General features: G+C 28.1%; 1 protein-coding gene across 5 annotated transcripts in view; it reads right to left on the reverse strand.

The window, feature by feature from the left end:
* Nucleotides 1-250: 250 nt before the first annotated feature.
* LOC129981556 (alkylglycerol monooxygenase-like) overlaps nucleotides 251-16644 on the reverse strand; it is a 57188-nt gene continuing 40794 nt past the window's right edge. For all 5 annotated transcript variants that reach the window (XM_056092449.1, XM_056092475.1, XM_056092440.1 and 2 more), the window contains exons 4-12: nucleotides 15823-15974; nucleotides 12858-12961; nucleotides 11206-11301; nucleotides 11055-11121; nucleotides 10032-10180; nucleotides 7426-7560; nucleotides 5146-5262; nucleotides 4958-5040; nucleotides 251-2489 (exon numbers count right to left, since the gene is read on the reverse strand). In XM_056092449.1, coding sequence (XP_055948424.1) covers nucleotides 2270-2489; nucleotides 4958-5040; nucleotides 5146-5262; nucleotides 7426-7560; nucleotides 10032-10180; nucleotides 11055-11121; nucleotides 11206-11301; nucleotides 12858-12961; nucleotides 15823-15974 — 1123 coding nt within the window. In that variant the 3' untranslated portion in view covers nucleotides 251-2269. The remainder of the gene's footprint in view (nucleotides 2490-4957; nucleotides 5041-5145; nucleotides 5263-7425; nucleotides 7561-10031; nucleotides 10181-11054; nucleotides 11122-11205; nucleotides 11302-12857; nucleotides 12962-15822; nucleotides 15975-16644) is intronic.

Below are 16644 nucleotides of genomic sequence, written 5' to 3' on the forward strand. Positions count from 1 at the left end.
TGAAAAACGAAAACAAATGTTATAGTACATCGCATATCATAATTTTTATCCTTTTTGGATGCTACAACAGCTCCAAATTTATATTTTATTCACGTGCAACCAAACAAATAATGTTTAAACAAATGTGTTTAAAAAATTAGAAATTTTTAAAGATGCAAGCTTTAATAAATGAATAAACAATAGCTCATCATAACAATAACAAAAAACAGGTGCAAAACATAGTGCATTATTATCAATAATGCAAAAAATAAATTAACTTATTCCAGGTCAGAACTTTGAGAAAATTCTAGCCCTTCAAAAAATTTCCTAACAATATGTTTCATGCAAGATATTTTTTATAAAAGTTTTGATGAGCTATAGAATCTGATATGTGTTTATTTTTACTGTCACCTAGGATCATGGCCTTTTCTGTTTTCAAAGCAACTGATAAAATACAGATATAAAAACTTTTACTTACTTGAATCACAGTAAATATTTTAGAAAATATTTTTGTGTATACTTTTCAATTTATTTTATTACTTAAGCTACAGAAACAACAACTATATAAGAACTATTTCAGAATATTTTATTGCGCACAAGTTTTCTTGTTCGTTGAAAAAAACTTTATAATTTTAAGAAGCAAGCATAAATATTGTATATGTAAAATATATGTACATAAGTAATGGTGTTAAACAATACACAAAAATAAGATACAAGTTATAATAATTAAAAAATATACAAAGACATTAATATAATGCAGATGGTAAGATTGGGCATAAGAAATAGAGAAATTCTCTTATAATCTTAATAGTTTCATTTACAACAAACAAGAGTAGTTACGGTCGCGAAAGAAATTGAAAACTATATTGCATTAAAAATCTATATTTTCTGGTATATCTGAATCAAAGTTTTATTAAGTGCAAGATAGAAATCAAAGTAATGCTGACAATTTTCACAAAAATTAAAATATCTGTGCGGAAAAAGAACATGTTTTTGATTAATGACGCTGCGTTTTTGTCCCTGGCTGCTGTTTTTGTGTTCTGAGATCCCGATTTCTGCAACAAAAGTTTTCAAGTTCGGTTCAACAAAAGTTTTCCATATATCTGGATTTAATGCATGACGACATCAAGAAAAGAATGCTTTCCCTGTAATGTGGTGCGGAAGTTTTTCAAGATGAAGTACAGTCTCAGGTGTCATCCTATTGTTCTAATTACGGTTTAAACGAAATCAGACCCAAAATATTTTCGATTCTTTTTCAAAACCAGATGTTAATATAAAAAAATTAATTTAAATCAAGATTAGCATTTATAATGAAGGAACTATAAATTGATGCATCTTTTAACAATATGATTAAATTGAAATTACATTTTCTTTTTCCTCTTAATTATAAAATCTTGCTCATTTTTAATGTAGCATAGCAGTTATACGAACATACATATGCAAATATAGTGTTTCGGACGTTATTATTTATTTAATGGACCTTGCAAAATTATTTTATGCAAATTATCTGTTTGCGGCTTCCATTGTACTCTTAAAGTTTGTAAATATACTTTGCACTTGAAATTGAAATGTTAAAACGTATTCAGTCCTCCTAAAATTGTGCTTGAATCGTAAATTTATGTTATTTCAGTTTGTGATTAAAAAGAATACACTTTTGTAAACGAAATAATCAGATGATTCGAATCATATTTAAAATATGTGAAGTAAAAATTACTTATAATGTCCCTCAAGGATAAAGCTATAATTATAAAAAGAAAACATATAATATTATAACAAAGGGGGAAAATTTTACTCTGTGCTTTTATTTTATGTTTTTAATTAATCATACTCTTTTATTTTCTTAACTAATTTTGAATCTGTTATTGCTTAAGAGCATGAGTAATTTGTTGTTGGAATTAACGATAAATTTACAATATGTACAATAAAAAAAACAGCTATTTAACAATACCATAGTCTTGATATCAATCAACAGAGCTGCTTATGGAATACATCATATGTCTGCTAAAACATAGTAATTTGTTGTGGAATTAACGATAAATTTACAATATGTACAATAAAAAAACAGCTATCATACATTTTAACAGTACCATAGTCTTGATATCAATCAACAGAGTTGCTTATGGAATACATCATGTGTCTGTTAAAAACATGTTTACTTACACAATGTAAATAACAACAGATAAAATTATTTAAAAAGTAATGAAATTGTTATTCATACATAATATAATGAAAAGTTACAGGTGAAAATCTCTCGGAAAATCTTCTACAAATGAATCAGAATTCCTCATTTTTATGATTTTAATTTTTTAGAGTGCCATGCTATCTTAAAACCATTTAATAAAATAGTCATCCAAAACGTTCCTGATATCAAATATATGCCCCGATTTATTAATAAGAGATAAGCTTCAGATGTCGGCACAGTTGGGGAAACCGCAATCCAGGGAGATAAATAATAGTCTACAACGACATACAGAAGACAACGAAAGCTCTCCACCAGGACAGCATATGGCCTGTTAAAAGGATAAATAAAAGAATTTCCAGTTACTATCAATTCGCGTAATGATTTTGGATAATATTGCAAATTAATTTTTAAAATATACAGAACGACTAAAAAAAATCCAAAGTAACACAAAAAAAAAATCAATTATTTTCTAGCTAATAATTTTTTTTAAATGCTATCTGCGCAGTAAGAACGGGAATGGATCGAGATCCCCCCCCCTTCCCGTCTCTTTTTTATCACAAAACCAGAATTTTTTAATTCATAATTTACAGTTTCAACCATTAGTTATTTCGGCCTTTCCTGAAGCTATGTATAGAATGTATTTAGAATGGTTAGTAGAGGTTTACAGATGTTTAATGCGCCATCTTTCAATCGCTCAGCAACCAGACGAAGAGACATCCCTCGTTCGCTATATTATACAATATTATACTTGTTCATATTCTCGTACCATTAGATGTGGTGCTTAATGTAGTGAAAAAGTATGTTTTCATCTTCTGATAATTTAAAGGCGATTTGTTGAACATTTGTGAACCATTATTCCATTTTTGAACCATTATTATATTTATGAAATGCAAGTCTCCAACAACTGCGGAAGCAAATTATTTTATTTATTTTTAAGTTTATTTATTTGCGAAATAGTAAGTTTTAAATTTGCTCCAGATTTTTGAATTACCTTAATATTGCAACGATATTAACTAGACGAAATTTATGACAATTTGGATACCAAATTTAATGCAAAATGCGTTTAGGATGGGCGAAGTTTCGAAACTTTGTTTTCGATATACAAGAACATTTCCAGACGATTCGATCCCTCACTTCGTCAGACTATACAGGATGCTCTAAGGCTTTGTTCATGAGTTAGTTGAGCTACTGAATACGGTAGAATCTCGTGAACATCATAATATCTGATTTATGCTGTTATATAATTATAGTTTGTGTTCTATTGTTTTCAGTTATCTAAGTATACTTCTTTACATATTTATTTTATGACTTTTCTCAACAAAAACCATTTTTTAATTAAATTATTTTTATCCAAGGATCATTATTTTCCCTTCTTTTCACATGTAGAACACATCTCGTTTTGTATTGTTGTATAGTACTTTTACCATTAGCTTATCATAAAATCAGTAGAATGTCATCTGTTTAAGTTGCACTCATAACATTCCCTGGAATAATTTCAAAGTTATTTTTCTTTTTTTCTCATAATCGATGCGCGGACAGTTTGAACTGCATTTGCAAAACATTTTTTTAATATATATTCGAACATGATCACATGCTTCTTATATGATGAATACTTCATAGAACAAATACAGAGGAAACGGTACTGTGAAAGATTTGAGAACTTCGTTTCATTATCATCTGAGAGTTTCCTCTATCCAAAAGAAATTGGAGAGTTGCAAGGCAGAAGGAAATTCATTTGCATTCATTTAATGCATAGAATAATTCACTCAGAGCTTTTACACACTTGCAAACTGTTTCTGGAATGAAAATGTGGCAATTGTTCCAAACATTTTTTATGTGTTTCATAGATGATTCTTGCATTTTTATGAGAAGATAAGATTTTTTCTATATTTTTATGAAAATAATAACTAAGAAGACTGAAGCATCTCAAGCAAATAATTTATTGTCATTGAATATAAATAAATTATCTGACATATTATGTAATTTCTCATTTATTATTGAGTCTCTTCGACGAATTAATTAAATTCCCACCGAAAACTGCTTTTAAGCTTATAATATTCTTTAACCGATCATCCACTGCATTTTTATGTTAAAAATTCAATAATGGATTCGAATACCACTATGATTATCTGAAATTTCAGTTTGAGTGTGAAAATTCGGTAACTGTTCCATTGCACCATTTTATAGATAGAAAATAAAAAGAAGATAATTTTTAAACTATTTATTTTTAAGCTGCCTATTCTGACTGAAATCCCATTCGCGCATATAACAAAATGTCATTGATACAAAGGAAAAAGGAAATTTCTTTTCGATTCATTTCTTTTACCAAGTGTGCCGCTAATTGTATCTTTCCTTCAATCTCTCTCTTTTTCTCCACTCATAAACTATCGAATTTTCTTTAAATTTAAAGTTATTTCTATTTTATAATCAATTAAAGGATTCATTTGTAGTTTTATATTATTCTTTCTTAAATTTTTTGTTACGAATTATTCAAATGAAAGATGAATGATGATTACAATTGAAAGTATATTTGTAATCATCATTAAATTATTTTCATCTTTCACTTAACATGGGAACCCAAGTTCGATAAATTGTGATACAGAAGCATCTTTTAATTGTACATATTTAAACTCTAAGAAAATAAATACCTTTTGAGAAAATGAATAGCCTTTGTATGCAGCATTCTGAATTTTAATAAATGTGATACGATATTTCTAAAATTTCATATGCGACTTTTGAAATTTTTTTATGAATATAAACTTTAGTAAACAAAAAGTAAAACCATGATTAACGTACTTTCCATCAAAAATAATTCCAAGCACCGCAAGAGTGAATACTAAGTAAGAAACAACACCAATTACTACTCCTGGAGGTGTCATCTATAAAATACAAGCATGTAAATAACAGAAAAGAATTCAATTCTTTGGAAACATGTACTAAAATTCGAATCAATTAAGGTTATTGATAGAAAAAGATATTCTTACGGGTTGAATATGGTGTAATACGACGTAAAAGAATATTACTGCTAAATAGTGAAACCCACAATATAGCTGATAGGGTAATGGAAGTTGTGGGTCGTATTTTTGAATAGGAAATTCTACCTGGAAAAAAAAGCATTCATTAGAAAATTCAATAAAGCTTAGTTGAATAATGTCGTATTATTTTTCTCATATCTTTTTGAAGTGTTCCTACAAGTTTAATTTGGGTTTCAGATATAGAATTTGATTAATTTAGATATAAATTTTAATATAGAATTTGTTATTGTGGTAGGTCATGCAGAGCAGGCGTATAAAAGGTGTGAATGGTACAAATACACAAGACGTCACCTTCCCGAAAATTCTTAAGGCATGATCCTCTCAAGTGTTAGAATGATTTAAATGCGTTTTAAAAAAGATTGCATTGGTTAATTTAATGAAGACAAAATTTGTCATTGAGTTTTGCTTTTCAGGATTACAATAATCCAAATATTAACATATCTTTTAAAACATTATTCATTTGAATTGCGTCTAAATTTTGTTACTATGTTGAAAATTACGTCCGTCTTGCCAATTATCATCGCATCTCAAAAAAGATTTTTCTCTTGATTAAAAATAATAAAAATTTGCTTGAGAGCCAGCTAGTCAAGAATGATTTATCTTATATATTTTTATCTATCATACTTGAACCAACCAAAAAAAATGAGGAATTATTATAAAATATGCGTAAGGCCCGATTTAGCCTAACTGGGGCCCGGAGCAAAAACTTCTTTGGGCCCCTTCTGCTAAAGAAAGAAACGTAAAATAAACTTTCTATTCGATTTGGGGGCCTCTCTGATGTGGGTGCCCATGGCAACTGTCCTGTAAGCTCCTGCTTTAGTCAGGCTCTGAATATACGAGGAAGTGAAGCAAAACTCACATACATAATGTACACATAGGCACACTGAAACTTTATTTAAATAATTCGCGTTATAAAATTAATACGCATTCCGTATTATATCTTATGAGCTTATGAAGCAATTATTCTTATTTGATTTGTTAACAATTATTTGTCCAATTTTATGTCTATTCTGCAAAAAAAAAAAAAAAAAAAAAAATGTATTCCTTAAATCTTTATTAACCAATCTGTTCAATGTAATAGATAGCTAAATCTAGTAAATCATTTTGTTGTATAAAATTTGTTCCAAGACCTCAATTTGGTATCAGGCTTCTTTTGTCCGAGCTAGCTTTAAGAGCTTTCTTAAGCTGTGGATTGTGTAGCAATTATAATTATGGGTGGTTCCGCTACCATACAGATTTATAACAGGTGTATATCCTTTAAATTATTTCCAAAAAATTAATAAAAATTAAAAATATAAGATTAATTTAACATATAAAAATCGATTATACTATTTAAACACAGTACAATTTTAGTAATCCGGAAGATTTTTGGTTAGAGGACTCTCAAATAAACAAAAGCGCCAGATTGGCGAAGTTTCATTTAAAAATATTGATTCCAAAATTAATGAATTAAAATATTGTTTCCATTTTGATTCCAAATTTTGTGCTTATTGCATAAGTAATTATTTATTTATTTATCATCCAATCGATTAATTCAACTATAAAATATAGAGAGTTTTATCGGTCAATGCTGAAAAATACCAGTTACACTGCTTACCTATATATATTTCAAAAATATAATATACATAAAAATATATATAATAATCAATTATTGTATATATGATAGTGAAGAATTACATTGATATTACAAACATTAGATTAATACAAGTATTATAATAATAAGATAAAAAATATAGATCTTAAATTATTACAAAATGTGCCAAATTATGCTGAAAATTCTATTTCATATGATAAAAATATATATAATTTAAAATTATATTTTGTGCATCAAGGTTACTGAATGTAGTAAACAGTGACTTATTTTAATCTTAAACGCTCACTCATAGCTCTTTGGAAAACATCGAACTATTAGGGAGGCCGGATTGATACATTGCCGAAATAATTAGATGTTAATAAAATTTCCAGTACTGTCAAAATCGAGAAGTTTCAAGTAGGAAAAAGTAACGAGAGACATTAAATAGTTCAATTTATAAAAGTTCAACAATTGTGAGAGGTATATCTCCTCATGAGCATAAAACTGGTTATAATTTTTAACGAAATTATTAAAGACTATATCTTCTTACAACTATACTTATTTAAAAATAAATATTCTTCTCTAGTCATTTTGAATCTTTTCTGTACATTCCTTCCATTTGCGAAGTAAAATTTAAAATTTCTCAGAAATATTACCTCAGGAATATCTTCTATATTTCCTAGCCTTGGTTTTCCAGGTGACCATCCGGGACCTTTGAAAAGAACAGACAGTTTGTTCCTCCAGCCTTCCATTGACCACGTAGTTTTCAGCATGGACAGAAAATAGCTAAACTAAATAAAAATTAATAAGGCAATTTTCAGTTTTAAAAAAATTGCATTTTTTTTTCATTTTAATTATTATTATTTTCTTTTTTAGATGTAAATTTAAATTCACCTTTATATATATATTATGGTCATATTTATGATTATTATGGTCACATTTAGGGTTATGGTCATTTATTATGGTTTATATACGGTTAATTTTATCTCAAATTCTCTAATAGGTAGAGGAATCTGTAGAATAAATTAAATTAATGGATCAACTGATTATTAAAATAATATATTATCCTCAAGAAAACAATAATGTACAAAATTACAAAAATCTAGCTCATCGAAAAGCGAGCAAAAAATTTTTTTGTAAAATTCCATCTTTACAAACCTGAAAACAATGCGAGTTATATAAAAGTACACAAAATGTAGCAAAATAATAATTTTTTTTTTGTATAGTGGTCATTCAACATTAACAGGTAATAATACTGGTTATTCAGGTTAAGCTAGAATTTGATCAGATAATTAAAAAAATCAATCTTTATTTTGTTTTTATCATTATTTTCCAGAAATGAGGATTATTGCATAGATTCGTGAATTGATTTTTTTGGATAGTAGATACGATCTACTCATCTCCTTACTCACCTTCTCTACTCATTTGCTTATGGTGTTTCAAATTATCTCAATATATTAAAATCCATTTATTTCATTATTTCTACTAACCATCTTCGGCGCTCATTGTTCGTCCACCTTATTAATAGTATTAATGGACTCGTATAAACCAACTTTGATGAGCATCATCTTATGACAACAAATGAAAGTACTATTTCAAATTATACTTTGCAATAACGTAAAGCATTCTTATTGGTTGACAATGTTTTAAAAATGATAAAACTGATTGGTTCATAAAATGGATAAAATCGGGCCAGTTATGAGACTGGTGCTATAATAAAAATTTATTTTGCGTTATCTCTCGAAATGAGTTGCAGTTGATAAACTCGATCGAGCTTTTTTATTTACTTTGAGAAGGTACTGTGTAGAAGAATTTTTGAGATTTCTCTCAAAAATTGGAAGTGATGGGAGTCGGGTGACCATTCAGAAGACATCTATGGATTATAATATTTTACATGAAAATAAAATGACGAAATCAGACCAGTGATTAGAGACTGTTTTTTTTTTTTTTTTTTTTTTTTTTTAGTTTCTCTGATTATTTTAAAATTATTGACAAATAAACTTGAAGAAATTGGTCTGATTGTTGGCACTGGAAGCTCTGTTAAAGTTTTATTTTGCGATTTCACTCGAAAATGGAAGATGATAGCAGTCAAGCGACCCTCAATGGCATTTACAGAAAATTTGATGAAATTTTCGTAGTGGTTATGGTTAAGGGATTCTCTCGAAACTTTTCTTAATTGAAAATGTACAGTGAAATAAGGTTTTTAAGATTTTTTTTTTGAAACTGGATGATGATAGTGGACAGATGACCATTGATGTGCTGTATCTAGGGATCATAAATTTTCATGTGATATTAAAATTGGCAAAATCGGTATATTAGGTTGGTCTGAGGAAATTTATTGTGATTTTTTTGACACAGACAATGTACAGTAAATTATTTTTTTGAGATTTCTCTCAAAAAAGAAGGGCGATGAGGAGCTAGTGACTTTCGATTATCTCTTTAAAGATGTTGAGCTTTCATATAAAGAGACGAATTAGGATCAATGATTGGAGGTGAGGAATTTGTCATTTTCCTCCCTTATTATTTTAAATATATCCATAATACATTAATCTGCACTTTAAGAGCAAACGAATTGCGTCGTAACTTGAAAAAAAATAATCACATAATAATATTTTTATTGCTTTGTGATATTTGGTTGGCCATCTGAATCATTCCACTGTGAATGATTGTGTCGGGCAGATGACTATTGAAGCTGTATTTAGGAGTCATGTTTACATCCGTAATAAAAATGGGCGAAATCGGTACAGTGAGTAGGAACGAGGAAATATGTCGTTATTTCCCCACCACAGAGAATGTACAACAATATGACACTTATAACTATGCTGAATTTAAACTTTGAACTGTTATTTTTGATATCCTATGAATAGCGAGCCTGTATTTTGTTTTATTTTCTTTTAACAGACCTGTAAAATTGGAATAGTCATTTATAAACATCCTGCAAAATGCAAAAACTTACATAAACAAAATGTGTTATGTGGTCTTGTAACCAAAATTATATGTCCGTATCGAATTCTGTACACAATAGGAACTCCAAAATGTATATTCGGGTTTCGTGATTATATTACAAAATATAAATATGTGAAAGTTGGAAAAGAGGATGCTCTCAATTGTACGGTAGATCCAGTTGCAACAAAATTCAGAATAAGCATGGCTAATCTTACTCTAGCTCCACAACATTTTTGGAAAGAGGCGACACCTTTATCAAATGATATAGTCTATGAAATAGAAGTCTAAGAGAGAACACTCCCATTGCTTCATTTACCTGATTCGTCACTGGTTCGAAAGTGTTGACCGGATGAATCAGCCCATAAGCGATCTCATCATCCTTTTCGGCTTCAAAAGTTCCGAACAGTCTATCCCAAATGATGAGAACCCCTGCATAATTCTTATCAATGCAATATCTGTTTCGTCCTAGAACAGGCGAATAAAATATCGCTTTAATGTTTATAAATAAAATTAAATGCGTAAATAGTTAATGAGCTATAGAAATCCAAACTACGGAGTATTTTTTCTTCAAATTATCTCAAAAATACTTTGAAGCATAAGAAATGTTTCAATGAAATGTGGATAATTTATTTATTTATTTTGGTTGAATGCTAGAGAATTCGAATGTTAGATATTTAAAAGCATTTCATTTATTTGCATCCGAGTTACAACACCCAATATTTATTTCTGTTTTTGTAATTATAATTTAGAAATCATTATTAGCTTAATCATTATAAATTAGCTTTTGGAGGTTTTAAAAAATTCCTTAGCCAGTATTTATTAAGCTACGAGAATAATAAATCAATCGACGGGAAGATGATATTCTAGTTTTTAGTTAAAAATGAAGAAGTTAAGGAAAATTAAAAATGCAGACGATAAGATCTTTATGGAATAATTATTTTTGTAAAAACAGTTCTGAATGTTTTGTAAGTAAGCACTTTTTTTGCATAAAGTATTTTTTGTTTCTGCAAAGATTCGTTTATTTGCGGACGCGATGATGTTCTGTAGAATGCTATTATATATATTTAAAAAATAAAGTAATTTTATTTTTTACATATTAAAACTCGTAACCGATAATAACCTATTTGATTTAATAACTAACTTTTGTTTTATTATAAAAATTCAAATCTTGCTCAGAAGTAATGAAATTTATCGATGGTTTTAAAGGAAATATTTTGAAAGTTGATTTAAAAAGTCATGAAAATATTTTCAACTCGAACAGTATCTTGCATATTAGCCAATTTGAAATATTCTTCAATACCCTGGATATTATTCAAAACAGAGTTTTCTGATCACTCACCATGATGTACTCTGTGATGACTAGCTGTATTTAGAATATATTCCAGAGGTCCAATAGATTTAATTACCTATTAGGGGACAAATATAAGTTTATAAAAAGTATTGCAAATCTGCTTTTCATTGTGAATGTAAAATTGTTTCATTTCTATTACCTCTGTATGAATCCAAAATTGATAAAGAAAATTTAGTTGATAATGGACTAGCATCGCAGCTGGGGGAACTATCATTGCAGCAGGAAGATAAAGTACCTGAAATAATTCCAGGAAATTTATTGATTTATTCTAAATTTAGTCAATGCGTGGATCATGGCGACAATCATGACTGCGCATGTCATCCAATTACATAATGGACTAGCATCGCAGCTAGGAGAACTATCAATATAGCAAAGAGATAAAGTATCTGAAATAAATCTAGCAAATTTATCGATTTATTTTGAATTTAGTTTGATGCGCCAGCGGCTCAGCAGTCGAACTTCACGTATCTAATTGCAGATTGTGATGCACAATCTTGTTTTTATATTTTGTATATATTTTCAAAACGAAAAATGCATTATTTTTATTTTTATTTTAACTGCTTTAATGAGGGAAAAAATCAAGTTAGATTCGATGTGAATCTTAAAAGCATGACAATATTACTTGCTTTGTTCTGTGTTTCTTTATATTTTTAAATATACTAAATTTATTTTTATAGCACCAATAAGGTGCACACAAAAAAAACTTATTATTAAATACTATCGCAACGCGCGATTATATAACCCAGTTATCATAATAAAAGGCTTTATCAATAAAATATCCTTTATATCTTTTAAATTATTAAAAGTTTTGTATGGAAATAAAACTGGTATCGTGAAAAGCTAAGTTTTTAAACTTTTAATCGGCATTAAATGGATTTTTATGCAACAGCATACTACGAAGTTATTAAGAAGAAACCTTAATCTTTTTATTATTATTTTTATAATTTTCATAAGGAAAACTTCTTTCTTTTCGAACACCGACTTATTATCCAGCCAAATTTGGTGGCTTATTCTACGGCTGCTCTGTAAATGTTTGGAATGGTGTTAGTATAATGCAAGTCGCATGCTGCAATTTACAGATGATAAACATTATACAAATTTAAAGGAAAACGCCTATCACTCGTAAATTTCTGTCAAGTTTTCCATTTAACGATTCTATGGTATTAAAAGCATGAATTTTGAAAATTCAAGCAATAAGTTTAGAGTTTACATCGTACTGAGTATTGCGATATTTTAAACTAAAAGTTTTGAATAATATACTAATACATATATTTATTAATTAACTTAAAGGAATAAAGTAATATCTTATATTATAAGACGAATTTACAATCTGATAAATAATGTCTAATAATTGAACACTTCAATTATTGGCATTTAACAATATTTCATTACGTTAGTCATTAGATTCAATTCATATATGACTAAAACATATCGAATCCCGCTAAATTAGTTTTGGAGTCCTTGATACATTTGCTTGAAAAAAACTCATGCAAAAAAACAGCCTAAAATAATGTGCATTAAGACGATCATCTGAATTTACATCATGTGAATTGATTCCAATTGCACGCATTTTATATAACGAAACTAAAAAAAAATATCTTATTTAATCTCTTATTTATTTCTCTTTATATAACTTGCGTTATATTCTTAGGAAAATTATTTTTTTACTATTGAACCTTTAATCAGTAGTAGTCTGTATTAGTAATTAGTAGTAGCCTGTATTAAAAAACTAAATTTATGACCATACAATCTAATGTTTATTTAATGAATGGAAAAAAAAAGCTTGCATACCCACACAAAATGTGTTACCAAAATAGATTGTCTCAGAGCTGTTGTAAAGTTATAATCTTCGGAACTGTGATGAAGTTGGTGACCTGCCCACAGTATATTGATTTCTATACGAAAATGAAATAGAAATAAAAATTATTACAATTACGCATAAACGTTTGTCATCCTCTGAATTTTTATTTCGCTACATTTTTTTATTGGACATTTTCATTAATACAGTGACGATGGCATAGAAAGGGTGTAAAGAGGGTATAGAATTATTTGTCGCCTCTCTTTGGAATATTTGTATGACTTCTGGTCTGCCGATCACTACGCCACTGGGATTCACATAAATGTATGAGATTTCTTTAACAGGATTTAATAAAATTATTAGAAAAGAATATCAGCGTTTGCTTGGAAAAATTATACCATTCGAATTGAAATGCAGTCTGCTGATTTAATCATGATTTCACATAGTCACTAAAGAAATATATGAAAAAAATTAATTACGATTCGAATCTTTAATTCGAAACATTGTTGAAAAGTAATAAATGCGAAAATGTAACTTTTACTCCAATTCTATAATAACAATAAAAGCACACAGAAAAAAATTTATGCAATATAATCGCAACGCGCCTCAGTCTAAATCCATTAAATAAGATCATTGAAAGTATTGTCGGAAATTAAAAATATTTTTTCATTTATTAAAAGTAGAGAAAAAATTTAAGGAAATAAAATTAGTATCTATGAAAAGCTTATTTTTGAAAACTTTTTTGAAGTGGTATAAAAATGTTATGCAGTGTTTTATTATGTTAATGTGCAGTAACATATTTCAAAGTTACTAAAGCAAAACTTTAACAATTGATTAATCTTAAATTAAAATTGTAATTAAAATTTTGACAAATATTTTCTTAGTGATCATGTATTCTCTAAGGAGAAATTATACGTCTTGCTAGCTTTAGATCAAGTGTTCTGCACTGTGGAACAATACTTCATGACTTCATGGAATTTACAGATAGAATACCAGCCTATGAACATTCTCATGTTAACAAATGTAAGAGTATAGGAGGGAAAATAAAATTTTTAGCATATATGTTATATTTCTCTCTAAATATTTTATCTTGCTTGCTGTGTTTGTTTGTTTGTTTTTTCGTTATCAGTTACAAACTATTATATTCGCTCTGCCAGTGACAATAACATGGATTTTTTTATGGTAAATTCAATCATCGAAATTGGAGATGAAAATTCAACATTCTTTCTTGGTAACGTTAAATCTAGTATAATGTCAGATATCTATTAGTTGGTGCAGAAGATTTGAAATTTGATATCTGTATGAAGTAAGATCATTGCCATTTGGCCACAGTTTAAATTTAATTGATTCGTCGCAAGAAAGCATTAGTGTTGGTTCAAAATGAGACGTTAATCCAACAAATAAAACAAAATTTAACTAGATAAAAGAAGTTCAGAAAATGTTTCTGATTTTGAATGATTGCATTGATAACCAATATATGCATAGATAACCAAGTATTAAAAGATTTCCGATTTGTGGGAGGGTGAGCAGAGTTCTTGTACTCAAGGTTCTTAATCTCCAGACATTGCAATTAATTAGAAAAATGATTTGGAAATACTATTGCTTAGTAAGTGGTTGTGCTTAATAGTGGCTATGCTTTAGCTTTAAATATATTTATTGCTTTTTACATTTTAGCCTTAAATATATTTCATAATTCATAATTATAAATATTATAGAATCTTGAAAACGATTTTTCTCAAATTTACTGCCAAATGATGCCATGAATCTGAAATCAAAATTTAACTAAAATTAATCTGTTAATTGATAATTAAATTCAGAAATTATTAAAATACTTTGTTGTTATTGGGACCTCAACAGTACAAAATGTCAAAAGTCAATAAAAACAAGAAGAGAATAAAAAACTGCCTTTCCCAAATTACAAAATAACAGCATAATGTTTATGTATTTATCTTCTATTCTTTCGTGTTTGTATTTTATTTGTTTCACATTTTGCATACAATGTATCTTAAACTTCCCGCATGAGTATATGCATACAGCAGGTAACATTTCAGCATTGTCTTTGTGGTAAAGTCAAATTTATTTCCAAAAGATATGCCATGACAAAAAAATCTCATAATTTTATCTCAAATATCAGATTAAGAAACTGCGTTCTTAATATATGTATCTTATGAAGAATGTCACTGTGGGGCAAGCAATATAAAATTAAAAAACTGCGTTTTTCGTACTTTTCATATTTAATTTTTTAAATTTGCTAGTTAAAATAATTTTATTGCTCAGAACTGAAATAAAAGATCAAGCATTAAAACTGAATTTGAAATGAAATTCAGGTCTTTAGAGAAAATATTTCGGAAAGTTCTTTATCGATTCCCGATTTTTTTTCCATGAATTCAAGATCAAAATCAAGATCGATATTTACTTACATATAAATTGAGATAAGGATTGTGATTTGAAGAAAAAAAGCGATTTAATTTATTGAATTTTTGAAATATTAAACCATGAGAATTGAACATACCATAAACTTACTTCCAGGACAAGAAAAATTTAAGAGTAAAACAGTTATTTCTGCTAATATTATAAAAGAAAAGATTCCCATTGCTAGTATTATTCTAGATTGACAATTATTACAAACAAAATTTGATCGCACCGAAAACTACACTAGTACTTGAATTAGTTAAATATCTAGAAAAACAAATTAAGTCTGTGAATTTCAAGATATAGCCTTCCAGTTTCGTTTATTTATTGGCTTGTTTTAATGACTATACATATAACAACAACATTTTGTTATATATCTCATTGTTTATCTTAACACTTCCATTAATTTTAAGCGTATTTTAATGTTTCACCGAATATAAAGGACGTAACTCTAAATTATTTTTAATGTAGAATCGAACATTGTTTAATGAAACATCCTTCTTTGTCACAAATATTTTGATCGATTATAGGAACGGCCTATCTTACCATGACTCGCTCTGTGAGTCCAGTAATAAAGAAAGTCAGCGACCAAGAATGCGATGATCCATGTCCACGAAGAATCCCACGGAAGGGTAACAATTCTCCAATGAGTGTATATATAAGCATAAACTGCAAACCTCCAACCTTCGAGTACAAGCCTAAATATTTAAAGAATTACTTTAATGGCATTACTGACATATATCTCAAAATTGTATTAAAAAGTATTGTTAGGCGAGAGTAATCAGGGCGTATGAGTATGTTTAATGCGCAATTACAGGGAGTTATGCAAATAGGAATCGGTTTTATTTTGTGGATACAGATTCAATATTTTAAATTGCACCCTAAATGCGTGTTATTTGTAAGGTAAACCACTACTGACTTCATAATTGGTTCAATAGATTATTTATAATGCATTAATCAAATCTTAAACTATGCAATATTTAAATTTTTAAGTTTCTTTTTAAAAAATTCGGAATTTAAAATTTTATTTATCGAAACAGACTCCAAATTTCATAACCGTATTCAATTAATAGTAAGTTTTATTAGAAAAACAAAAGTTTTGTACAAAGTATTAATTGATTTTAATTCGGGAACTCTTATTAAATAAATGATTATATATAATCTCTATATTTTATCAAGAAAACAAATGCTATTTAAGAAAGGAATTTAAGCCTTTTTAAGCATTCTGAATCTATTGTATTCAAATATGGCAAGGAATGAATCACACACTATATATATATACTTTTACTACTTGAAAGTGCAGTGTTTAAAAGGGTGTTTCATGAAGATCTGAAAAAAAAAATGGTAATTAATTATTATTTAATGTTA

This window comes from Argiope bruennichi, chromosome 1 (genome assembly GCF_947563725.1).
Source record: "Argiope bruennichi chromosome 1, qqArgBrue1.1, whole genome shotgun sequence".
In the NCBI taxonomy this organism is placed as follows: domain Eukaryota; kingdom Metazoa; phylum Arthropoda; class Arachnida; order Araneae; family Araneidae; genus Argiope; species Argiope bruennichi.